Source organism: Myotis daubentonii, chromosome 1 (assembly GCF_963259705.1).
Source record: "Myotis daubentonii chromosome 1, mMyoDau2.1, whole genome shotgun sequence".
In the NCBI taxonomy this organism is placed as follows: domain Eukaryota; kingdom Metazoa; phylum Chordata; class Mammalia; order Chiroptera; family Vespertilionidae; genus Myotis; species Myotis daubentonii.
In genome coordinates this window covers 155,869,015-155,895,432 of record NC_081840.1, presented here as the reverse complement: position 1 = coordinate 155,895,432, position 26,418 = coordinate 155,869,015, and the positions used below count along the sequence as shown (strand labels likewise).

Below are 26,418 nucleotides of genomic sequence, written 5' to 3'. Positions count from 1 at the left end.
GGTTAGAGTCTAACCCAGGGGTGGACAAACTTTTTGACTCGAGGGCCACAATGGGTTCTTAAACTGGACCGGAGGGCCGGAACAAAAGCATGGATGGAGTGTTTGTGTGAACTAATATAAATTCAAAGTAAACATCATTACATAAAAGGGTACGGTCTTTTTTTTTTTTAGTTTTATTCATTTCAAAAGGGCCGGATCCGGCCCACGGGCCGTAGTTTGCCCACTAACCACACAGCCGGCACAGCACCAGAGAGTGAACGCAGGGGGAAGGAGAAAGGCCAACAGTGATCAGAGCACCGTCCCAGCTATAAGTATCGCTTCCGCGCTTGAGGAGACTGCGTGGAGTTTTAACCACTCTCTGCTGCCGACTGATCCATTTAATTTTGAAATAAAAATTCAAGATTCACCTTATGCAGACTTGTCCCTTTTTGCTATGCCCACCATACAAGCTTTCACTGCATTTTTTAAAGGCACAAAAATGAAGATTCCAACGCTGTCTAAACCCCGCACTTAACAAAGACCATTTCAGAAAAGAAAAGAAAAGAAAAGAAAAGAAAAGAAAAGAAAAGAAAAGAAAAGAAAAGAAAAGAAAAGAAAAGAAAAGAAAGAAACACAGCGGGAACACAGGCATTTTATTTAGTCCCCCTATGGCTTCCTTCTCCCTTTCATTCCAGTTTCCCTCCAAGAAGATGAATACAGACATGTTACAACAGACCCTGGTTTCACTCCCACCTTCAAAAGATGAGTCACGGGGGTTTGGGGAAGACAGAGAGGAAGGGGCAGGCGCCTGGGGAAGTGAGTGCTGTTTCCCAGGAAGCCTGGTCTCTGTTGGCAGAGTCCCTGTCGCCACCTCCACCTCCGGGGCAGGGTTCCTTTCCCCTGCCCGGATCCAGCAGCAGATGAAGTGTGAGGGCTGCAGCCCCGGTCCCAGTGCCAAGTACCTTTCAGGGGCCCGGCGAGGACTCTGTGATGTCATATCGCACCCTCCCCCGCATGGCGCAGTCAGAGCCGCTTTCCCTCATCCTTCTGCTCACTGTCCTGGAGAGAGATGTCACTTTCCTTCTGCTCCGAGGGACCAGGCACTCAGGCTGCGCTGAGCTTGCGAGCCAGCGGCCTGTGTCCTTCTGGGTGGGAGGCGGTTGGCAGGAAATAGGAGACTAAGGGAGAGGCAGAAAGCGGGCCTGACCTCACCTCGCAGGGAAGAAGCAGGGCCGGGACGCGGTGGGTGGAGGAGCGATGCAGGGCCTGGGGCTCTTGCTGCAGCCAGAAGCAGGCAGGTCCCCCGCAGAGCCGAGTGGGGACAGCCCGGGGCTGCGGCACCTGCCAGCTCCTCACTTGGAGACCAGCATGCGGACGAACTCCTCGTAGTTGACCTGCCCGTCCCCATCCACATCGGCTGCCTGGATCATCTCGTCCACCTCCTGGTCGCTCAGCTTCTCCCCGAGCCTGGTCATCACGTGCCGCAGCTCGGCCGCACTGACCAGGCCGTTGCCGTCCTTGTCGAAGACGCGGAAGGCCTCGCGGATCTCCTCCTCGCTGTCCCTGTCCTTCATGCGCCTGGCCATCATGCCCAGGAACTCGGGGAAGTCCACGGTGCCGTTGCCATCACGGTCAATCTCGCTCACCATGCCCTCGAGCTCGGCCTGCGTGGGGTTCTGGCCCAGGGCCCGCATGACGGTGCCCAGCTCCTGGGTGGTGATGGTGCCGTCCCCGTCCTTGTCGAACAGGGAGAAGGCCTCTCTAAACTCGGCCAGCTGCTCCTCGGTCAGCTGGTCGGCCATGGGCGGTGGAGGTGTGGGAGCAGGTACAGCTCCCGGCTGCTCTCCTGGCTCTGAAGGACAGCGGCGGGCAGGCGGTGTTCCAGCCCTGGCTTGACTCACAGGCGCTTAAGAAGGAGCAGGGCTCTCCCTCACCATTCAGACTCCCCCGCCTTGCGTTGCCTGAAGGTCGGGTCCTGTTGGAACAAGAGTCCAGGGCCGGGAATGAGGCTGGTTGGCTAATTGAGCCGATGCCAGCGCCTCTGTGTGAAAGGCGGTGGCTCTCCGCCCCACCATCGCTCAGCTGTCAGGAACTACCCCAGGACACCTTCAATGAGGCGTGCTGGACAACCTCTAGAGAGATTAATTTGGGTTTTTCCTCCTTGAATTTTCCTTTTCCTCTCCCTCCTCTCCAGTCTTCACACCCTTCACTCAATAAAATAACCAGCCCTGCACCCTTTCTCCCCTTCAGCTGTGGCTTTTGGCAGGATGAAAAGCAGAAGTTGTCTTTGCCTGAGAGGAACTTTCTTTTCTTGTTTTTGGTTTCCAAAGCCTAAAAGAAAGCCTTAGGGTCCCAAGCGGGTATTCAGAGAAGGGAAAAAATTTTTTTCTACAGGTGGAAAGCAGACTGTCTTTTTAATTCAGAAAAACACACACAACATGGATGGAGGATTTCCTCCAGCTCATTCATTCACTCCTTCATTTATAAATATTTATTGAGGGCGTACTATGTGAAGAATAAGGTAGGCAACTCCCAGTCCTTGAAAGCTTATATTCCATCCGAGAGACAGCTAGTTAGCAAGTAAACTAACAAGCAAGATACTTGGATATTTTTTATGAGTTTATTTGAGCTGAAACTGACAACTGCCAGGAAGCAATATCTCAAATGCTCTTTGGTACTTGCATACTTTTGATAAATGTCAAGAAGGAAATAAAAGGGGTCATGGTGGAGAGAACACGGGGAGGTTACTCCTATAGCGATAGAAGTGAAGGAAGGTTTCTCTGCAGAGGTGGCATGTGAGGGTGACCTGAAGGGGCAAAAGGGGCTCCCCAGCTAGGGAGGCTGAGCAGGCTAAGAGTCAGGGTGAGAGAGGGCTTGGCTAAGGGACATAACAGTGACCAAGGGGGCTGCAACCTAATGGGTGAAGGGGAGAGAAGGAGAAGAAAGACACACAAGCGAGGTGTTGTAGGACACAGGGAGGAACTCACATTTTATTCTCTGATCCTTGGGAGTCCCTGGATATTCTACGCAAGGGCATGTCTGAAAGTCTGGGCCCCTGGTTTGGGGCGGGGGGGGGGGGGGGGAGCCAGCGCTGAAGTAAGGGGTATTTTTAAGAGGAGATATTCGTAAGAAGGGACTTAAGAAGGGATGTTCCCTGAGCACACAGGTTCCTCCCCAAGTCCCAGGAAGCCTGAGAAATGACCATCCACAGAGTGAGAAAGAAGATGCTTTGCCTGTGGGAAGCCATGGAAATCTGAACTGGGAGAGGCCCACAGAGCCAGGATGATACTGAGGGAGAGTGGCAATGTGGGAGGACTGATGCTACTTGACTTTAAGACTTACTCTAAAGTGACAATTGTCAACACAGCATGGTATTGGCCAAAGAAAAGACAAATAGATCAATGGAACAGAATAGAGAGCCCAGAAATAGAACCTCATAAATATAGTCAATACAGTGAAACAAAGACAGTCTTTTCAACAAATGGTGCTGTGGGCAACCAACATTCAGAAAAAAATGAGTCTAGACACAGACCTTCACTCAAAATGGGTCAAAGATGTAAATGTAAAATGCAAAACTATAAAACTCCTGGAAGATAACAGAAGAGAAAATCTGGGTGACTTTGGGTTTGGCAATGATACCCAAACCCAAGGTCTCCAGTTTGGATCTGGGTTGGGTTTAGATATGACATCAAAGGCAAAATCCATGAAGAAAGAATTGATAAACTGCATTATGTGGTCTAAAAGTGTCCCTCCAAAGTTCATATCCCAAATCCTCACCAGCAAAGGGACATTCATGAAATAATACAAGGGCAGTAGCAGGAAGCAGAAGGAAAACCGCTGGACATGGGGATGTAACTGACACAGTGTCCTGGAGAACCAACGGAGAATCCAGCATCGTGGGAAAACTTGTGCCTGAGACAGGCCCGCCTAATGGACGAAGACTTCGAGGCCAGACAGAAACATGTTCTTGCTTTCTGCCTACTTCACCTACAAAAGGATAAGTGGCCAATGGGTGTCTGCAGGTTTCTGGATCATGGTGTTGTGGCTCAAACACCCAGCCCTTGCCTAAGTGTGTTCTTCAACAAGGCACATTGAAAGAGAACTCAGTAAGGATTTTAAACAGGATTACTCATGACTCACAAAGACTAGAGCTGGGATGGGCTAAAATGTCGCAAATTGCTAGTTAGGAAACTGTGACAGAGGGAATGTTTATTTCATGGGCTTCTGCAATTCTCTCCCTGTAGTCTCTCAGTGGACTGATTTCCTTCCCTACAGATTACACTTGTGGTCTTAGGACCATTTAAATATGTAAAAATTACTGAGGACTCCAAGAGCTATTGTTTATGTGGGATCTATCTATCAGTATTTTCCAGGCTTGAAATTAAAACCGAGAAGAATTTAAAATATTTAAATATATTTTATATATTTACTTATAACTTAAAAAATAGAAATAAAAAAACCATTATAGGTTAACATAAATAACATAGTTTCATGAAAAATAACTATATTTCTAAAACAAAAAGGAAGGGAAAGAGTGGCACCTAAAAAATAATTTTGCAAATCTCTGTCTGGCTTTGTAGAAGCATGTCTGCACTCCACCTGTGGGAAGACGTTGTTTTGATTTGAAATATGTGATAATCCAACTTCACACAGATACGCAATTGGAGAAGGAGAGAACATTTCATCTTTTTTTCCTCATCTGAGGACATTGATGTGTTAGAGAAATATACCCTCACTGGGAATTGAACCTAAAACCCAGGTATGTGTCTTGACTTGGAAATCAAACTGGCAACCTTTTGGTGCAAAGGATGACACTCAACCAACTGAGCCACTCCAGCCGGGCAAGGAGAGAGCATGCAAATGTGGAGTTTTGGGAACCATCAGTCTGAACTGGGTATAGAATCCTTGGGCTGGAGGTGGGAGGCACTGAGGATGCTGCAATCTTGGCAGGGATGGTGTTGGTCTTACAGAGTATAGTATTAATGAAAGCCCCAATAGACACATATTGGGGGGACCCACCTGCTGCAACTAATTCCTTTGAAGATCAGTTGACCCAAAGTATTGCCTTCTCTGAATTGGTGCTATAATAGTGTTTGTTAAAAAGAATTTGTTCAGAACCTTCGTGAACATACCTCTTGTGCTGGGTGCCATAGAGAAAGTTATAGATTAGGATTCTCCAATCTTTTCAATCAGTTCCACTCCTGTGCCTTGCTAGAATGGGTGTGGCCGCGAGTGGCCATGGGACTCTCTTTCTCTCTTGATTAAGACATTCACCAGCCCTAACATTTGCTCATCTATTTCCCTTTTCTCCAATCTATATGTATAAAAGGCTAATATGCTATGTGTCCCTCTGCCCATCCAAGCGGTCACTATGATGTGCACTGATCATTAGGGGACAGACGCTCAAGGCAGGAGCTTCTGTGACATGCACTGGCTATTTATAGAGAATGGGCACCACAGACCTGGTGCCAACAAAGCAACACTTGGCTTCCCCCAAATGGGACACAGGCTCCGCCAACACCCTGGAGTGACACTCCACCAAATCGCAGCTGATGCTGCCATGGCACAAAGTGTGGCCCACGGACCAGACCAGCCCAGAAACGGTGGCTGTAGGTGCCAGGTAATGACATCACATAGCAACGCCCGGCTTCCTCTACCTAGTGATTAGCCTCCTTGGAGTTTCTTCAGCCCAGGAACACAACTTTCTTTATAGCCAGGTGCAAATATTTTATACTTTAACCAAATGTTTGTGAAGTGTTTTCCCATGCCTCATCTCATTTGATCCTCACAGAAGTCCTGGAGTAGGTAGATAGGGGACTCAGTAGAATCCTATTTTCTTTTCATTAGCTGGAAAATGGAGATTTAGAAAGCTTACAAACTTGACCCGATGGAAAAGAAGTAAGAAATGGTAGACCTTGAAAATAACTTCAGGTTTTCTCACTGCACAGAATATAGTCAAACACTTCAGCAGTTAAATATTTTACCCTTTGTTCTCCCTGTGTGATCTATAATAATAATCTACTTATGTCGATATTTACTGCTGTGTTGCTGACAATTACCTAAAAGAGAAGTTGAGGTGCTTCATTAGGCTGGAAAAAGTTTAGTTAAACCAGAAAGCAGGTCTAATTAAGCAAGTTTAATATATATATACATATATATATGTTGACTCGCACATGCATGATACATATAAAGCTCTTGCTGGCGCCAATTGCACGTGTGTGTTTCCATCTGTCATTGTCAATCGTGAATTTGGTTGACACTTCTATTATAGAGAAAGGGCGAATAGAGATATTAAAATATTTCTTCTAATTAATTTCCTTTCGATGTGCATGAATTCGTGCACCGGGCCACTAGTATACATATAAACAACTTGTATTAGTGCATTCAGGCTGCTACAACAAAATACCAGAGACTGGGTGGCTTAACAACAGAAATTTCTTTCTGATAGTTCTGGAGGCTAGAAGTCTGAGATCAGAGGGCCAGCATGGTTGAGTGAGGGATCTCTTTTGGGTTGCAGACATTTTTTTTGTGAGCTAGCTCACAAGGCAGAAAGGACTAGGGATCTTCCTGGAGATTCAGAACAGAGGTGGAGTGGAATGGCTCAGTTGGTTGAGTGTCATCCTGTGTACCAAAAGGCTGCTGATTCGATTCCAGGTCAGGGCACATACCTAGGTTTTAGGTTCAATTCCAGGTGGGGTTATGTTTCTCTTGCACATTGATGTCAGTCATGAGGGTTTCACTGTCATTAATACCACCATCTCTGGGGTTTAGGATTCTACACCTGAATTCTGGGGAGACACAAACATTCAGGCCACAGTATACCTTTACTATGTAACATGTATGAATTAACTTCATATTCATTGAACACTTACTCTGTGGCAAGCATGTGTTAGCAAATCATCCAGATATCCAGGACCATAAAATCCAGTCAAACCCCCAAAAGATGACCCCTGCATCCCCAGAGCCCTCTGAAGACCCCTGGGACAGCTGGCTTTCATTTCTGGTCCAGTATGGTTACTGAGAAATGCCAAACATCCCCATGCCTGGCAGCTCTAAGGCCATCAGGTATTCTCTGGCTTGGGTGAAGCTTCAGGTCTGGGGAGGTGTTTCTGCTCTTTCTCCCTGTCCCTCATGGAAGCCCTCCCCACCTCTATCCCTTTCCTGTTTCTGTTCTACCACTGGTCTGAGAACATGGACAGAGTACAACTCTCTCAGTGGGCCTGGGGCACTGCTGCAGGCTCCTCTTCTTGGGGATCTCATTTCAGCTGCTGATGCTCCACCTCTGGACATCTCCCTGGGGCACATCCTCTGTTTCTCATCTCCTCACTGATGCACACTCTCTGTGCTGCCTGGGCCTCAGGAACATGGACATAGGCTCCCAGCTCCCTGCAAACCATCTAGTCACATGGCACTTTTATCTGACTTGCAGATTATTATGGTCACCACCCTGGGACTTTGGCCCCGGCTTCTCAAAGAGAGGTCAGAGCACAATCGAAGTGATAGGGGCCAGCTGATCCACGGGTGGGGTAGGACTTTTCTCCTCAAGGCCAAATGTGAAAGTTAGGCAGATAGTCCAATCAGCATCCATCTAGAGCAGCAGTTCTCAACCTGTGGGTCGCAACCCCTTTGGGGGTCTAATGACCCTTTCACAGGGGTTGCCTAAGACCATCAGAAAACACATATATAATTACATATTGTTTTTGTGATTAATCACTATGCTTTAATTATGTTCAATTTGTAACAATGAAAATACATCCTGCATATCAGATATTTACATACGATTCATAACAGTAGCAAAATTACAGTTATGAAGTAGCAACGAAAATAATTTTATGGTTGGGGGTCACCACAACATGAGGAACTGTATTAAAGGGTCGTGGCATTAGGAAGGTTGAGAATCACTGATCTAGAGGAATGAGGGGCAAATTCAGAAGAGAGGGGGAGAGGGTCCTGGGAGGAATGAAACATGGTCAAAGGATCTGTGGTGGGGCCTCTAACTTTCCTCTTGGTGGAGGGCACTTGTCCTGTGCCTCTCTCTCAGTCATAAAGTACAGGAGTGGTTCCCTTTTATGATTAGAGGCCTCACCTGCAGAATGAAGTCCACCATGTGTGGTGGGAGCTGAACAACCAGGTTGTTTTGAGAGTTTCCTGGCTCTTCTTGTTGGTCGCGTCCTCACTTCAGTTTTCACTGTTCTCACCAGGCGGCTGGTTTATGAGGTCAGCCTCCAGGGTACCCCACTTGGGCCCATATTCCTTAGTGGCTGAGTACCTTCAGTGTCTTTGAGCCCTCCACCCCCCACCCCATCAATGCATTTAGAAGAGACCTAAGGGACATAAAAGTGGCCTGTCTGTAATTCCTGAGAGCTACTTTGATTCAATTAGGATTAAATGACCAACCAAACAAAACCAAATTAGCAAAAAATCTCACAATAAAAGCAGCCAAACAAATATAACTCCCTTCTCAGACTTACTGCTTTCCTGGGGAAAGGGAAACATTTTTCTGATACATGTTGGGGTTGGCGACTTCCCAAGTAGCTTGCCTTCGCTCATTCTCTGCCTCCCCTGTACTGGGGGCAGGTGAAGGGGTTTGGGCAGGAGGAACAGGGAGGGCAGGGGGAGGAGGACAGAGCAGAAAGGAGCAAGTGCTGGTATGGCCCACCCACTTTTCAAATTTGATATTTAATGCTTTGAAATAAAATTAAGAAACAAATATTCAATAGTACATTAGATAATTGGCTCTGTAGACTCTGTTACTTTAAGCCCTCCACACCTTCCGGTGGTGGTGATTATCTTCCCTGAAGGTGTGAAACTCACCAAGAGATTGGGTGGGGTGGGGGTGGGGCAGCGTTTGCTCCAAGTGCCAAGCCCTTGATGTTTAGCACTGTGATGAAATCTTTGCATTTAATTCAGGGAGAGGGGTGTGTGTGTGTGTGTGTGTGTGTGTGTGTGTGTGTGTGTGTAAACATGTGTGCCTGCTGTTAGGCGTAGGAAGAGTGGAGAAAGCAGGAAGGTCTGGGGTGTGAGCTCAGTACCTGGATATGTGATTTGAAAGAGGCAGAGGGCAGTTCCAGTTTAACCAGAGCTCACTTTGGAGGTCATTCCTCCAGTGGTTTTAAACTTGCTCAGGCAAAGAGCACTGTGAATTAATACACAAGAAGCATCAGAAGGGGAGTGAGGACACAAAGAGCTCAATAAGTATCAACTATTACTTATACAAATGCGTAAGATTTCATTTGAAGCATGGCTCCCACTGCTAAAGAAATTCTGAAAGCTTGTCCATCCAGTCCAACCCCCTCATTTTACAGGCCAGGACATAGTAACCCATCAAATGTAAGCATTTACCCAGGACTATACAACTGTTGAGGGAGGGACAAAAATGGGCATAGCAGAGAGGTCTCCTGGCTATGAGTCAGGACTTCCTCATGCTGCTCAGGACAGGGTGCCCTTAGGAACTGGACCCAAGGGCATTCCCAGTTGCTAAGGGAATTTCTCATCATTCTCAAGCCCCCGAAGCAGGGAGAGTGTTCTGTTCATCCTTGGGGTTAGCACAAAACTCTGGCACATTACAGGCAGTTGAGAAACTGTTGAATGGATGATGAAGGTTTGACCAAGGTCACATGGCTGGTTGAGGACTCAGATTTCCTGGGACGAATGAGCTGAGTGAAATCGGGGGGAAAATGATGGAGGGCCCATGAGGAGCACTGTGTGGTAGAAAGGAGTGAGCAGGATGCTTGTAACGCTGGTGCCACCAATTGCATGAATCTTGAGGTCCAGTCCTGACTCTGACAGTACTACCTTCAGAAAACCCTGTGGCGTATTCCGTGTGTGCATTTCTGCGTTTGCACAAGGAAGAGATCCGATAGCCACATTCCTTGGAAATGGGAAGTTTGATGCATGTTTCTGATCGATAGGGAAGTGAATTTTGTTTTGCAGAATTCATTAGGAGAAAAAGAACTTCACTATTGCCAAAGTTTTGTATTTTACTCTCACTCAGCCTCCATTTATTCATTATTATTCATCAGATTACTATGTGATGTGACTACTTTGTGCCAGTGCCTGCCTGGCCCAAGGACATCAGGAGGGTTATGACAGTGTCTCCACCGTCAAGGAGCTCATAGCGTAGGCACACATGTCATGAATGCATACCGTGGGTGCTCCGAGGATGGGGCAACTGACTCTAAGGAGGAGCTAGGAAATGCTCTCTGGAGGGGAACTAGTATTTGAGCTCCATTAAGTAAGTAAGAGCGAGAGCAGAGCATGCCCTGGGGTGGTGGGGGAGGGCTGTGTTCACTGCCAGCCCTCAGAGGCACAGAGCATTTAAGATGGAGGGGCAGGGTGAGCTCCCCAGATCTGGCACATGAGGCCTGAGGAGGTTTCTGTGACAGACCATATACAGGAATTGTCCAATTACACTGCTGACATTGTGAGACAAGGAGAATGAGCCCTGCTTAGGGTCTGTCCCTTGGACTTGGCATTCCACTCTCCAACTTTTCCCTCTACCTCATGTTTTCTCGTCCAGACCCAAAGGCTTTGTGCCTGACTGAATTTTTGAGAGAGGGGGGATTAAAAGCTAGAATTGTGATTTTCTCTAACAAGATGCCAGCAGAAATCAACACTTGTGTGGTCTCTGTGTAACAAGGGGAATGCAAGGAGAGCCAGCCCTCCTCTTGCCTGCTGGAAGCTGGTAGGGTCTATCATCAGAGCAGCTACTTTGCTCCCTGAGTATGAGCAGCACCTGACCCCTAGACCTGGTGGGGCTGAAGGCTGTAGCAGCCTTGACAGAAGGAGGCTCTGGGAGAGAATACCCTGGGTGGGCACCGTGTTCATTCGAGAAAGAAAATGGAAGGTGTATAACATGTGAGGGCCGGGTGGGCTCTTCATGCTGCCCAGTAGGAAAAAGGGCCCCATGCTGCACCACGCCTCAACCCCTACCCTGATACCTATTACAAAATGAAATAGGGAGAGACATACTATGGCACCCTGCTTCTCTCTTTCTCTTTCTCTCCACCGCCACCCCCCCCCCCGCACCCCCTCCTACACACATAAAATATATTTATGTTACTGGTCCAAAGTCTGTATGTCTGATGCCTTGAAAGGCCAAAACTCAAAACATCAAAGTCTGGAGTAAGGAAAGGTTTATTGATTGAGAAGACTCCAACTGAGAGGATGGGAGCCCATCTTAAGGAAGTTTAGAGTTCAAACTTTTATCCTAAGGGAAGGAAAAATGGAAGGGGCCAGAGGCGATTGACCACCACAGACATTAGGTGCCAGGAGGGTCTGAGGAAGGAAGATTGTATTAGTTTATGCGAATCTAAGAGATTCCTGCAAATCTTTGATAAACAATAATTCTTTTTGTACATACTTTCCTTATCTCCTCAGGGAAGACACTGTCTGGTAAGGGACTGTTTTTTGTAAAACTTAAGCCTCACCCTGGCCGGTGTGACTCAGTTTGTTGAGCACCATCCCATGCATGGAGAGGTGGCCAGTTTGATTCCAAGTCAGGGCACATGCCAGTGTTGTGGGCTCCATCCCTAGTAGGGGGCATGCAGGAGGCTAGGAGGCAGCCAAGCAGTCTCTCTCTCTCTCTCTCTCTCTCTCTCTCTCTCTCTCTCCCCCTTCCCTCTCTCTCTAAAATCAATAAAAAAATATATATATATATTTAAAAAGATATAGAACATTAAAAAAACATACACAAGCCCAGCCGGCGTGGCTCAGTGATTGAGCATTGACCTATGAACCAGGAAGTCACAGTTTGATTCCCGGTCAGGGCACATGCCTGGGTTGTGGACTCCTTCCCCCGTGTGGGGAGTGCAGGAGGCAGCCAATCAATGATTCTCTCTCATCACTGATGTTTCTATCTCTCCCTCGCCTTCCTTTTAGAAACCAATAAAAATATATTTAAGCACACATACAGCCCTAGCTAGTTTGGCTCAGTGGATAGAGCATCAGTCTGTGGACTGAAAGGTCCCAGGTTCCATTCCAGTCAAGTGCACATGCCTGGGTTGTAGGCTTGATCCCCAGTGGGGGGCGTGCAGGAGGCAGCCAATCTATGATTCTCTATCATCATTGATGTTTCTATCTCTCTCTCCCTCTGTCTTCCTCACTGAAATCAATAAAAAATATATTTCAAACACACACACACACACACACACACACACACACACACACACACACACCCTAAACCCTTAAGTCCCAAGCAGAATTTCTCTAATGATTAGCATGCTATATGCAGGACTAAGCAGAAGCTATTAGCCTGGAGGCCATGTGAACAGACAGGCTTGAACAAGATGAAGTCAGAGAGGTCTAGCATTTCACTGAGGTACACACGTATATGAAGTGTACCTGGAGGAAGGAATTTCAAATGGATCTTAGAGAAAATGTTATAGCTTGAGAAAACAAAATGACTATAAATCCAAATATTTAGAATTGGTTTAGAAGACTTTGGCTCTAAAAGAAAGTCATTTCACTCTAAATGATACCAGCTTATAATAACCACAAGAAAGGGTAATGGGCCAGCACCATGACAGGATTTATGTGTAAGACACAAGACAGTAACATGTGAAAACAGATATTTGCCCTTTATAATGGTGCATACGAACAGGATCAAGCTAGAGAGCCAAGCTCATGTATTGGGAGGAGAACTCCCACTAGAACCAAATAAAAAGATATTAAAACTATGATAATAAGGAGGATCAAAGAAGGAGAAAAAACTCTGCTTTCTTTTCAAGGTGCCAGAAAATGGTCAGAAATGCTTTAAAAATGTGAAGAAAGCTCTTCTTAAAGAAGAGATAGGGGCTAGAGATCTTTCAAAGACACCTTCAAAAACACTGTCTCCATGTTTAGTGGTGAGCACAGACATTAAAAAGCACTGGTGAAAAAAAACCCACACAAAACAAAGCCAAAAAACACTGGTCAAGAAACGAATAAAAATGGGAAAACTCTCAGGCTGTAGGATGCTCAGATGTCCCAAACCTGAGGTCAATGTCACAAAGACCATGGGGGTAGGGGGTTCTGCTGTCCTCATCTTCATTTATTTAATACTAGAGGCCCGATGCATGAAATTAGTGCAAGAGTAGGCCTTCTTTCCCCCTGCTGCCAGCACTGGGTTCCCTCTGGCACCTGGGACCCAGGCAGCCCTGGCTTTGTCCAGAAGAACATCTGGCCTAATTAGCATATTATGCTTTTATTATTATAGATTTATTTATTTGTTTGTTTATTGTCTTTCTTTGTTCTCACTTTTAAATAAAGCTGTTGATCTAACTAAAAAACAAAATAGGGGGGAAAAAACAAATAAAGAGATCTGTGTAGACAAAGATGAGGTTATCAAGAGAGAGAGAAATGCAAGGGAGAAGCAGAGGGCAGCTTGTCACAGAATATTCTAGCAGATCATGGTAAACAAAAGTAAATACAGACTGACGAAGGTGATGCTGAAAGGATAAAATGATTTCCAAGGATTTTATAGAAATGTATTAAGAACTGTCTATGTACCAAGTACATTTACTGAGCTACTTTAAAATTCAAAGCTGATTCCAATCAGTTATGTGTGCTGCCAAAGCTATGTGATTGGAGAGAGACAAGGCAGTGATTGAAATGCCACCTCCTCTGGCACATGGGTGGGCTCATCATTTGACCCAGAGCCCCCTGCCCTTCTGCCAGATCAGACAGGTCTCTGCCCTGTGCCAGGGCACCAACGGACATTTTGACTGTGCTTTGTCACCGTGTGTGCACAGGGAGGTTGTGACCTTGTGGTGGAAGCCTTGTGCCAGCTCTCAGCAGGTCTCCAAAGGTGGCTTGAACTGTGCTTTGAGTGTCTTCAATGGTGTACGAAGCACAGTTGAATGTCAGACACTGAGAGGCGCTACAGTGCAGTGCAGAGGGATGGGCCTCTGTAGCAAGGTGAACCAAGATGCAAATTCCTGGCTCTTCCGTGAACCAGATTTGAGATATCTTTAAGCCTCAGTTGCTTCATCTGTAACATAGGAGTAAACAGTGAAGACAAGATGAGGTCATGCCTCAAGAAGCAGCTCATGATATTCATATCAGCCCTCTCCCTCAGGTAAATGGGGCAGCGGAAGCATGGGCCTGGCTCACCCAGGTTAGGCAATGAGGTGATGTCAGCCTGGAATGGATAGCCCAGTCAAAGAAGGCCGGTGGTAACCGATGTTATTGCAACCCTGATGCAAGAGCGATTCTGAAATCTCATGACGAAGGGCGGCAGGAATACCAGGGGCCGTGTTGTTTTGGGCCCAGAGCTGTGCTGTGACCAGGGGACTTCTGAGAATAATAGGCACACACCACCTCACTTGTTCACCATGAACCAGCTATGAGGCTTCAGAGCAGGAAAGAGCGACTTCCCAAAGGAAGGAAACAGGGTGAAAAGCCAGTTCTGCTTCTAAGAAACTCAGTTGGCTGGACGAGATTATGGACAAGAGAGAGAAGGCCCACTGTCGTGGCACAGAAGGGACTCTTAGGGCCTTATTATAAGGGAGGATGAAAGAGGAGACAGCCCTAACCAGTTTGGCTCAGTGGATAGAGCGTCGGCCTGCAGACTGAAAGGTCCCAGGTTCGATTCCGGTCAAGGGCATGTACCTTGGTTGTGGGCACATCCCCAGTGGGAGGTGTGCAGGAGGCAGCTGATTGATGTTTCTCTCTCATTGATCTTTCTGGCTCTCTATCCCTCTCCCTTCCTCTCTGTAAAAAATCAATAAAATATATTTAAAGAAAAAAAGAAAAAGCAAGAGGAGACACAGCAAATCATGTCAATGGGACTTCAAATCTCTGGGCCAGCAGATGCAGGCACACTTCTTAGAGTGTAGAAGAGTTAAGAAAAGAAGTGGATATAGGAGGAGCCTATTGTAGAAAAAAAGGCAGACATTAGCCCAGCTGGCATGGTTCAGTAGTTGAGTGTTGACCTATGAACCAGGAAGTCACTGTTCAATTTCTGGTCTGACAACGTGCCTGGGTTGTGGGCTTGATCCCCAGTGTGGGACATACAGGAGGTAGCTGATCAATGATTCTCTCTCATCATTGATATTTCTATCTCTCTCCCTCTTCCTTCCTCTCTGATATCATTTTTTTTTTAAAGGGCAGAAGTTAGAGTTAGGAGGTGAAGAGTACAGGCCAGCTGGATTTGTAAGAAAGTGGTATACAGCCAGTGGTTGGGAAAATTTCACTAGTGGATAAAAATTGCAAATATGCACATGCCTTTTTACAGCTAAATATCTATCTAACAGCAGGGTGATCTAAGAAGAGACCTGAAGAACTACTTGTGGCTTACAGTCTTTGGCAGTGAGTCGTTAAAGAGATCCAGGGCAGTGGTGCTCAAACCCTGGGTAACAATAGGGGTGGGTTGGTTACAAGAACTACAAACATCTGGTTAGGAGCAGAAAAATAAGTAATTCATACAACTTTCAGTCTATGATAAATGCAAAGTCACACAGTCACATATTTGCCTTCCAACTTCCCTTCTTAGGGGCCAGTTCCTTCTTTCCCCTCCTCAGTTTTCTGGTCTCTGAAATGGGTTAACTGTGCCTGCTGTCACTGCAGCTGGCCACAGGAATTGGAGGAAAGGATAATCTATAATAATACAAGCATAATATGCTAATTAGACCAGATGTCCTTTTAGATGTCCTTCCATCCTTCTGGATGAAGCCAGGGCTTCGAGGGAAGCCTGGGTCCCGGGTGCCTGCCGGCAGCCAGGGGAAGGAAGGCCTACTCTTGCATGAATTTTGTGCTTCGGGCCTCTAGTTAATAAATAAATGTCAAGCACTATTCACAAGCGATGAGGGAGTACTTAGCAGGAAAGCACATTTCTTCTCTTCAACCTAAGGATTTGACAGTCAGAAGATCCAAGGACCAAAGAAAGGGCTGGGGGCCTCACAGACCACTGGCATACTGCCTCAAGCCAGGGGAGAGGGATAGCAGCTCCAGACAGTCAGTAATCATGTGAAGGTGCTGGACCCAGGCTCCCCACCCTGGAAGCAGGGGCACCTGGCATGCAGACACACTTGTCCTGCTCCTGAGTCAGGAGCACTGTGCTCAGCCGGATTGAGTTCATGTGCACTGGTGTGGAGGCATCCTGGCCACCATGTGAGAGGTGGGCCTGGAATTACACAGCAGAGGGTTGGTCTTAACTCTGCTATTAACCTAGTTGTGTGACTTGGTCAGTTTCCTTGATCCCTCGAAGCTTCACCTGTGACATGGAGAGTGGCAACACCAGCCCTTACCAAGTCAAGGGATTGCAGTGAGAACAACCAGACACCTTTTTCTCTCCTGCCCTCCCCTGAGCACAGCACCCGCCCCCCCTCCCCACCCCCAGGGCCCCAGCCTAGGTTCCTAGAGGGACAGGCACAGCTCCCCAAGCAGTGAGTGTCCAGCAATCCCTCTGCTGAGCGGGACTCCTTCGCAGGGACAGGTGTCTCTGGGGAAATAGCCCTAGCTGAGGCAGCAGGGGCTGTCTGTGCTGGTCCAGTTCTCTCCCTGGACCTGGCACATTGAGGACCCTCTCCTAAAGGGCAACTGAGCCTTTCTGGGAGTCACCAGGAGCGACTCCTTCCTCAGGTAATGGGGCAGCAGTGCATCACCGTGGCCCTGCCCAGGTTAGGCAATGAGCTTGCCAAGTTGGAGCAGAGCCGGTCCTGCTCTACCAGTTCAAGGTTCTGACCTGGTTTAAGCCAGTGGCCTATCTCTGGCAGCCGTGTTCCCAAGGACAAGCACAGGCAGGACCGAGTGCCAGTCCCCATCCTCGGTTTTGTTAGGCCCCTGGTTTTGTTAGTTACTGTCTTTCCTCCCTGGCCCTATGTCAGGTCCAAAGGTCATGACCTTCTTCCTTGCACCAGCTGCGTTAAGAAGAGCCTGGTGTCAGCTGGTCTAGGGTCCATTCGCTCCTGCGGGGAGGAGGGGAAACCCAAGAAGGTTAAAGGAATGGTGAGGGGGCGGGGAATCGACCCCTGGCCTCTGTATGCTGCGTCATAGCTACAAAGCAGCCCCACCAATGATTTTCCACTTGATTCTCACACAGTCCTGCAAGGCACGAGGGTTAGGTATTATTCACCTCTTTTACGGGTGATGAAAACCAAAGCGAACTGTAGAGTCTTCAAACCACCAAAGCTGGTAAGGGCCGGCCCTGCTTAGACCCATGTCCTCCTGTCCTGGCTGCAGTGACCTGCTGTTTCTAGGGACCAGGTTCTCTCAAGGCCAGAGCAGCTCCCTTCTTGGCCTCCTGTGCCCTTGGCCCCCTCCCCCTTGGCCACCTCCCGCTCTTCCTTCCCAGCCCCCTACTCTCTCCCCTGGGGGCAGGGCCCATTTGAACAATTGAAGATGTGAAAGATTCTTCCCCCGGGGTCTGCAGTGATGAGCAAAGGAACTTTGTGAGGAAAATAAACTTCTGCTCTCAGTTTCCCAGGGTTGTTTTTTGATTTGCGCTCTTTTGAAAACTGCTTTCTCTCTGAGGCCTCCTCCTTCCCCAGAATTTCACCTATGTCCCCAACCACACGGCCCTGTCCTAAGCAGGCTTCAAATACGTCCTGTCAACCGCCAAACAGGCCATCATAGTGTGGCTTCACACCAGGAAGCTTGTCCTCGCTGTTGTCAACATGTTGACAGGTGTCAGATATAGAAACACTTGTATTTTCGTAGGCCATGCGTGTGGAGCCTGGTCCTAGGGAATGTGACACACAATATTACAGTTCAACTGCATCACCATGGCTGAGGGCCGCCTACCAGCTCAGGCCCGGACAGTCAGGGAACCAGCCAGCAGTTTTCCTCAAAGTGAGCATACCTGCTTCTTTAACATGGATACATCCAAAGACACCAAATTTGCAACTTAAAAAACAGATTAAAGAGCTTATCCCACCCTGGTAAGATTGAGAAGCTGAGGAGACAGTCCCTCAGGTAGATCTAAAATGAAGGGGAAAACGAACCCCGCTGAACCCCTCCTGGCCTGGAAGGCCCAGAGACCCAGGGCCACTTGATCCCCAGGCCCTGCAGCGAACGAATGCCCAGCCCACAGCGGGGTCACCACATCCCTGAGAATGCAGTCACAATGCAGCCGCGGGGTCTAATTCTCCCGAAGACAGTGCTTCTCTGCAAGAGCTCTGGAATGGAAACCCAGTATTTTAAACTTCCTTCAGCTACGTGTGCTTATCTGGAGTCCCTTCTTTTGAAAATGGAAGTTCCCTGAGGACTGGGATTGTGAAGAAATGAGTCCTTATCAAAATAAAAGGTATTGAGCAAAATAAAGGTGTTTTTTTTTTTTAAGATGTCACCCACATCCACTTTCACACACACACACACACACACACACACACACTGACCATATCAGACTTTTTAAATCTTTTTTCCTTCCTCCTCCTCCTCCTCTTCTTCTTCTTCTTCTTCTTCTTCTTCTTCTTCTTCTTCTTCTTCTTCTTCTTCTTCTTCTTCTTCTTCGAGATAGAGAGAGAAAGAGAGGGAGGAGGAGAGAGAAAAAGAGAGACACCGATGTGAGAGAGACACATCAATTGGTTGTCTTCCCATAGGCGCCCTGACTGGGGCCGAGGATTGAAGCTACAACCCAGATACGTGCCCTGGACTGGGAGTCAAACCTGTGACCCTTTGGTGAGAGGACTGAAGCTCTAACCATTTAGTCACACTGTCCAGGGCATCTTTTCCTTTTTTAGTTTCCTGCTTTCCAGCATATCAGGACCTCCCCAACCCATGTTATAGACCTAGATTTTTGTTCATGCGCATATAATCCTCTTATTAGTTTCAATACACAGCATACTACCAGATTACTTAGAAAAAGGTTGCCACCTACATTTGACTGTTGAGAGAGAAAAAGAGAGAGAGAGAGAAAGGAAGAAGAAGATGAAGAAGAAGGAGAAGAAGGAGGAGGAGGAGGAGGAAAGAGAAGAGAGGAAAAAGGAGACTGATGTGGCAGATACTGTCAGGTTCTATGTGGTTGCTGCCTGGGCACGTGGGAAACATGCTGCTCACCTACAGGACACCTGACCTGCCTTATGTGGTCATTTACACAGTGAGGAGGGCGTGTTTGTATAGAGACCCCTTGACCCTCGTGCCTGGCTCTCCTTAGGGCAAAAGGGAGGGTAGCTTTCTGGGGAGAAGGGTGAGGGGGTGGATGGTGGAAAAGGTGTCTGAAGTTCTCCAAGCAAACCTCAGGCAGTAGGAAGATAGGCCTGTGGCCCAGCTATGTGTGCCATAACGCACTCTTTCTGAGCAGGGCACTGGACACATGGGTGGGTGTGTCACAGGCCCTCCTTTCGTTGGCAGCAGTATCTGGGGTTTGCTCCCTTCCTTTACGCCTTTCTTACCCAGTGGCTGGAACTAGCAATGGTGGGAGCAGAGATGAGAGGGAGAGAGGCTGGTATAGGAGTGTCTGTGGGAATCCTGCTCTGACTCACACTCGGGCGTATGGCAGTCTTGAAGCTTTAGGATCTGGTCCCAAATTCAGAAATATATTAACAGCATCAAGTACCACCCACAGAGCAACTGATTTATTACTGTTTTTAGACTAAACTTGCTGATTTACAACTTTGGGTTCTGCCTCAAGGTATGTCAATAATAGCTGTGCAATGGAGCTTCAGACCAATGGAAGCCCAACAGCCGACCAGGAGACACAGGCCGGAAGGATCCATTGGAAAATTAGCAGCAAGCTGGGGGCTGCCCAGTGCCTGGCGGACCTACCTGCATAAAGTCCCATGGGCAGTGCTGCATAATGACAAGACTGCTGTCATACTGAGAATTTCCAACCACGGGGATTATATTCCACCCACCTTGTTTAAAATGGCAAGGAGTAAAACATAACGTACACCCTTAGGGAGATTTCCACCGAAGGTGGTTAAAGTTAAAATGCTTGGTGGTTACAGGGGTCAGGTTCAGTTATCTGGAAAAACACTTGGCTCAAAGCACTTCTTACAGAAAGTGCAGGACAACCAGCGCATTGTCATTGGGGCCGGGCCTGTGTGTGAACTGTGAGTAGGCCCTGGGTCTGGGACAGAGAGTAGCGCGTGTCCTGCCAAGTTCCCAGGTGTGTCATTGACCAAACAAGAGGGGGAAGGACTGTTCTTGCCAACCGCCCCAACAAGTCTGGGCAAATTGTGGGCACTGAATACACAGCAGCCAGCGCCAGCAACCCATTCTGAGGGCAGAGCAATCAAACACACGATCCCCGGAACACAGACACGTGATGTGTCTCTTTGAACACAATCTCCATGAGAGTCAGGCCTCGGTGCTTTCCCAGGTGACCCCCTGGGACCCAAGAACCACACCTGTGATTTCACAGGGATCTCAAATGGAAAGGTGGTCTCCTACTTCTGAGTCCTTAAGATGTGATCTTTCCTGCAGAATGAGGTTCATCTGCGAATTCACTCCACAGCCAGGAGCTCCTGCTCGGAGGCAGGCATGGGAATGACTCGGTGAGCAGGACAGACTCCGTCCCTGGCATCAGTGAGATCAGGTGCTTAACTCGGCTGTAGACTTTCTGAGAACTCAGTAGCCATCTGGGTCTGCTTCAAGAATGGTAGACCTGTGGCCAGGCAGAAGACGGCTTGGAGGAAACAAGATTTGGGCAAATGGATAAATGAGTGATAGTAATGGTCCTATTTACTGAGTATTTACCTGGTGCTGGACACTGAGCTAATGCTTTCCCTGAAGCTCAGTTAACCTACTTAACACCTCATAAAGCAGGCACTACTATTATCTCCTTTAGAATTCAGGTGGCTGATGCTGAGGAGGTGAAGTCACCTGCCCCAGGCTACATAGCCTGTGACACAGGAAGCCAGGAACATGCCCCACAGCCACCCAGTCCCAAAGCCAAACACCGCATTGCCTCTGTGGGGAGTGTGAGTTATGTTTAGGGGAATGGGCACAATGGGGGCTCGAAGCCCACAATCTACTACTCACTCCTTAAGAAAAGCATGACAGAGAGTGGCCTCACGTGGGCACAAAATGATTCCCACATAGGCGCCTTCTGTGTTTCCAGGAGGTGGGATCTCCCTGGGCAAGGTCAGGGCGGTGTCAACACCAGAGACTGGCTCAGGGATGAGGGACAAGCAGGTTCCAGCAAGTCAGGGGAGCCAGAGGAGTCTCCAGGACCTGTCTTACTGGTTTCTCACAAGTAGTTTGTCCACAAAGCCAAACAGTAGTGGGAGTGCTGGAGTGTTTTGTTCCTGGGGTCAGGCTCCTGTGAAAACTGGAGCAGGCTTCAGCATTGGTTCTAAACATCTGACCAAAAGGACAATCACCCCCTACACCCCCTCCCAACACACACACACACACACACACACACACACACACACACACACACACGGCCACTGCACCAGGCAGTCTGACAGTGACAACACCCCTTGCTCCAGGGCTTCCTCCTCCCTCTCACATCCTCAGAGCTTTCAACTCTCCTCAGTGAAGGAGACCTATTTCTCCTCCAGGACCATGGCTGTTCCCACTTTCCTAGCAACAGTGCCAGGGAGATACACTGAGAGGGGGCAGGAGAGGGAATGAGTCCCGGGCATGAGACTTGACCTCCAACAGGGACACTGAAAAGGCTCAAAGCTTCCTCTAACAAACCTGCCCACTTCTCCCCTCCCTGACAAATCACATCCTCATTGGTTCCAGGTCCTTTAGAAAAATTGACTCCCATCAAGTGTGGTTATTCTGTGCCCCTTGGCACGGTTCATGCTTCTTACATGGCTCCATGGGGCTCAGCTGTGAGGCCAAGCAAGTGGCAGTCTCCCCAGCCTTGGGCTCCTGCGCCAGGCACACCCTCACTCCCATCACATGCAGGGTGCCTCGCAGGCCTGTGGATGCACTTTGGCTGCGAAGGTGCCATCAATATGAGGCATTTCTAGTTCTCTCCCACTCCCTCCAAAGAGCTGGGCTCTGCACCTAGGCCACTGTGAATTAAACCAGAAGAGGAAGAAAGGGGCTCCATCAAGTTTAATTAGGGTTGGCAGTGAATGCCCCTTTTCCCAGCCTCAAGTTTGGCTGTCAGATGCCCTGTGCTGTTCATCACTGGAGACGGCTAGCCCTGATGCTGGTCTAGGGCAGCTGACCACTCACCCTCTTAGGCAGGAGGCTGAGCAGGTGGAAAGGGGTGAAAAAATGATCTCAGTGTTGCTCTGAAAAGAGAAGGCACTGCCTTAGAGGGAAATGATGGGCCGAGGGTGAAGACATACTTAGCCAGAAGTCTGGCTCTTTCCCCAAATTCTGGGTGGCCTTGGGCATAGCACTTTACCCCCTGAAGCCCCCATCTCTACTTGGAGAGAATGAGTGTAACATGAATAACGGTCATTGTTTTCTTAGCTATATGATCTTTCTTTTCTTTTCTTTTTAATATATTTTTTATTGATTTCAGAGAGGAGGGGAGAGGGAGAGAGAGATAGAAACATCAATGATGAGAGAGAATCATTGATCAGCTGCCTCCTGCACACACCACACTGGGGATCAAGCCTGTAACCCAGGCATGTGCCCTGACTCATAGGTCAATGCTCAACCACTGAGCCACATGGGCCGGGTTAGATGATCTTTCTAAACAGAAGCCTCTGCATCTCTTAGGGCTGACTCCCGACCAGTGTTCAGAGCCATGGGCTGTTTGATGCTCCAGGCAGACAAATTTACTATATCCGTTCAATCAAGCAAGGGTATAATAACAAAATTGAGAGTGAGGTCCCCCTTCAAGTGGGTATTTTCTGGAGTGTTGGTTGACATCAAACATGAGCCAGCTCGAGACTACATAAGAGATTTGTCACAGAATAACACCTTCTGATGATCAAAGTACTTTGACCTTTGATCCTAACTGCCCTGATCAGATATGGTGGACGTATTATCCTACTTTATAGATGAAGATATAGAAACCCAAGTTAAGTTTCCCAAATCAGATATGGAGCTTGAACCAAGAACCCAAGTCTCTTCCTTGCCTTACCATGTGTTATTTAATACCAAGGGAAAACAAGAAAATAATAATCAAAAGTCCTGCTAATAAGATGAAAGAAAAGGAAATTTAAAATTTAGATGTAAATATAGATGTGTATCTTCAAATAGCCTTAAAAAATAAATAAAGGAGCTGGGCTGCTCCAGTTATTAGGAGCTCCACCCTTCCCTTGTTGCCTGCGGAACAGGAGCTTCCCTGTGCTGGTGTCTTAGGTGGACCCACACGCTCCAACCGATACTGATTGTCAGTTTCAATGAGAAATTAGTTGCTCAATAAGTATTAAGGCATCAGTACTACTTCAGCACAAATGAGGGAGTAATGCTTTTTCTAGATGTCTTTATAAAAGGAGCTATATAACTGGAACATTTCCCTGGTGTTTCTCTCCATCTGGGTCCCCTGGACTTGGTGTGGGCTAGGGTGGGTGTGCAGTGCTGAGGGGTGGAAGGTGCTTGGCTGGCTGCTCTACAGGGAAGGAGAGAATCCTCAGTGTGTTTGATGGGCTGAATCAGAGAGAGATGGAAATGATCACATTTCTCAGTTGGAGGGTGAGGGAGTTTGTTCCTTACACACAGGCAAGGGTGGGGAGGATCACGGGAATTTATAGGGATCAAGAGTAGTTTTGCTTGAGAAAGTCACCATGGGGACTCCAAGGCAAATGTCCCTTCACAGCCTCGGGTCTCACTACCTAAGGACTTGGGGACGATCCCCAAGGGCTGAGCTCTTGGTCTAAAACTCTGCTACTCAGAGAGCGGTGGGGTTTCCTTCCAAAGAACAGACCAGACTGTGAGCTGGGGAGGTTCCCAGACTGGCGTTCTGTGCTTAGGGCCAACTCTTAGTAAGCCTGCAAGCTTGGCCATGTTAGCAGTTTCAGTCAACCCTTGTATGTCCTTCTAGCCCTGAGCATCTTCAGGGCTGGCCTGCTCGGCCACTCACTGTTCTCTAGTCTCAGGCAAGACTCTCCTGTGAATGTAAAAAAGCACCCAATTCTTCCTTGTGTCTGCACAGAGAACCTTGGACTTAATGGTAGAATGAATCAAGTTAGAGAAAGATTTGTTCCTGGGGTCAGGCTCCTGTGAAAACTGGAGCAGGCTTCAGCATTGGTTCTAAACATCTGAACAAAAGGACAATCACCCCCTACACTCCCTCCCAACACACACACACACACACACACACACACACACACACACACACACGTGGCCACTGCACCAGGCAGTCTGAGGACAGGAAGCCTTTCCTCACCTCTGAAGTCACACTTGGCACTTCAAGATGTTTAATAAACAATTTTCAGCACCACCTGCGTGCCAGGTTCTGCATGCCACTTGGCCCCTCGCTTTCTCAAGGCTACAGGCAGCCGGCCACCTCCTCCATCTATAGATTGTTGACACCCTGGACTGGGCATTTGGCGACACCCTGGTAGCATTCCACTCAATCCTAGCTCCACCTGCCCCCATGGGTCCTGCCCTGTGGGACAAGAGCTGGACAGCAGCCCCGAGAGAGGGCAACAGGAACCCTGGCCACAGCGATCTACTCCTCCAGGCCAGCTGTGCCCACTGAGGAGGCTCCCTTTCCCCTTGACAGCCCTAGGCTCTATAAATTGGGGAGTCTGTCCTGACCACTCAGCTTGGTGGGGGGGTCTCTGTGAGAGTCGCCTGACAAAAAGCTTCTGGGTCAGGAGAAGCTGGCAGGCCCATGGCTCCAGGGCGGGCCCTGCCACTCCAATTCCTGCATTTCTTGTCTGCAGCTGATCTATCCCTCCTGGGAGGAGGATTTTGCCTGAGGATGTGGGGTGGGTGGGGAGCCTGCCTCCTCCCTTTGCTCCGACAGCAGAAAAGGAGGGGTTCCCACCCCTTTGTAAGACTGCTGCCCGAGCTCTGCCCTCACACAGACACAGCTGGTCTCAGCCACTGGTCCACAGTTCTGACGGGAGCCCTTTGAACTGGTTGGCAGCAAGCGACATGGCAGAGGAACTGTCTAAAGAGCAGGTGGCTGACTTCAAGGCGGCCTTCACCAGGTTCGACAAGGACGGGGATGGCAAAATCAACGTGGAGGAGCTGGGTGCCGTCATGAAGGCCCTGGGCCAGAACCCCTCGGAGGCCGAGCTGAAGGAGCTCATCGCCCGGGTGGACACTGACGGTGATGGTGCCATCAGCTTCCAGGAGTTCTTGGCCGAGATGGTGAAGAGGATGAAGTCCTTTGGCGGCGAGCAGGACATGAAGGAGGTCTTCCGAGCCTTCGACCTGGATGGCGATGGCCACATCACCGTGGACGAGCTCAAGAAGGCCATGGCCCAGATAGGGCAGAATCTCTCCCAGGAGGATCTGGAGGCCATGATCCGGGAGGCGGACGTGGACAAGGATGGCCGGGTGAACTATGAGGAGTTCTCACGAATACTCAGCCAGAAGTGAGGCCCCATCCGGTGTCTCCTCTGCTTGACTCTGGTTCTGTGGCCCCTGCTTGTGCCCTGGGGACACAGAGGGAGTCTGGGTGGTGGGACACCTTGCCTCTCTGGGCCTGGGTTCTGTGCTGTTGGGTTACCCTCTGTGCCTAGGGGGCCTAGGGCTTCTCCTGTGAATAGGGGTGCTCCCTACCTCACAGGGCTGTTGTGAGGAACCCCAAAGCCAAGTGGTGACCCAAATAAAAGGAATGTGAGCTCCAAGGGTGGTGCACTGGTGCTTGAATGTTTGAAGGGTCCCAAAGGGTGGCATGTGGGATTCTTTTGAGTGTCTACCCCTTTCACTGGTTCCCAGTGGGAGAACCAACCTGAACAGGCCAGATGTCTGCCTGTTCCTCTCTTCGTGGTCTGGGTGAGGAGTGGAAGAGGCATGGTTCTTTGTCTGAGCTTCTGGGATAAGGTCAGAGTATGGACCCCAGAACTGGGACACTGCTTCCAGCACAAACAATAAAGTTAACCATGCTTTGAATACAGCCAACTGTTGTTTAGATTCAAATTATTTTTTTAAAAAGTGTGTGTGTGTGTGTGTGTGTCCTGTATTTGAGATGCAGGGTTGTGTAGATTTGAAAACCACAAAGGTGGAGGTGGCCTCACTGGAATGAAGGCAGGAGAGTGGGGAAGTGGAGACAGGTGCTATGATGGGCAAAGGAATTGTGCAACTTGAGGTGGGGCTGCTTGCCCTAGATCCCAGGGGCCAGGGCCTAGGGAGTTTCCAAGCTGAGAGCCAACCATCTGTGAGAAGTTTACTTTCCCCAACCCCCAACCCCCAACCCCGGCCCAGGACTCAGCACCTCACTCTTGCTCCTTCATGGCCCCTCTTGAGTTGGGGGCTCTGAGGTTGCCCCCAGGCTGCAGTGCAGTCCGCAGAAGAGCTGGGAAGAGTCGGAAAGATGGAGATGGGAGATGAGGGTCTGATGGCAGCTGCATGGCCCCCCCCTGATGTCAAGAGAGCCACCATTTGAACTTGGGTTTATAGTATTATTGTGTAGCTTTTAAAAATTTGGCCCATTTGAGGCTGCTTGTCACAGCTCTGAATTTCTGAGGCTCCCTTGTCCTGGTT

The 26,418-nt window shown here is 48.6% G+C and overlaps 2 protein-coding genes across 2 annotated transcripts; one reads left to right on the top strand and one right to left on the bottom strand.

Annotated features, from left to right (window-relative positions):
* Nucleotides 1-618: 618 nt before the first annotated feature.
* On the bottom strand, nt 619-1,931 carry LOC132215294 (calmodulin-like protein 3). The gene has a single exon (XM_059663299.1). The coding sequence runs from the start codon at nt 1,779-1,781 to the stop codon at nt 1,332-1,334; it is 450 nt and encodes a 149-aa protein (XP_059519282.1). The 5' UTR covers nt 1,782-1,931; the 3' UTR covers nt 619-1,331.
* Nucleotides 1,932-24,711: 22,780 nt separating this feature from the next.
* Nucleotides 24,712-25,562, top strand: CALML5 (calmodulin like 5). The gene has a single exon (XM_059663284.1). The coding sequence runs from the start codon at nt 24,862-24,864 to the stop codon at nt 25,309-25,311; it is 450 nt and encodes a 149-aa protein (XP_059519267.1). The 5' UTR covers nt 24,712-24,861; the 3' UTR covers nt 25,312-25,562.
* Nucleotides 25,563-26,418: the final 856 nt, after the last annotated feature.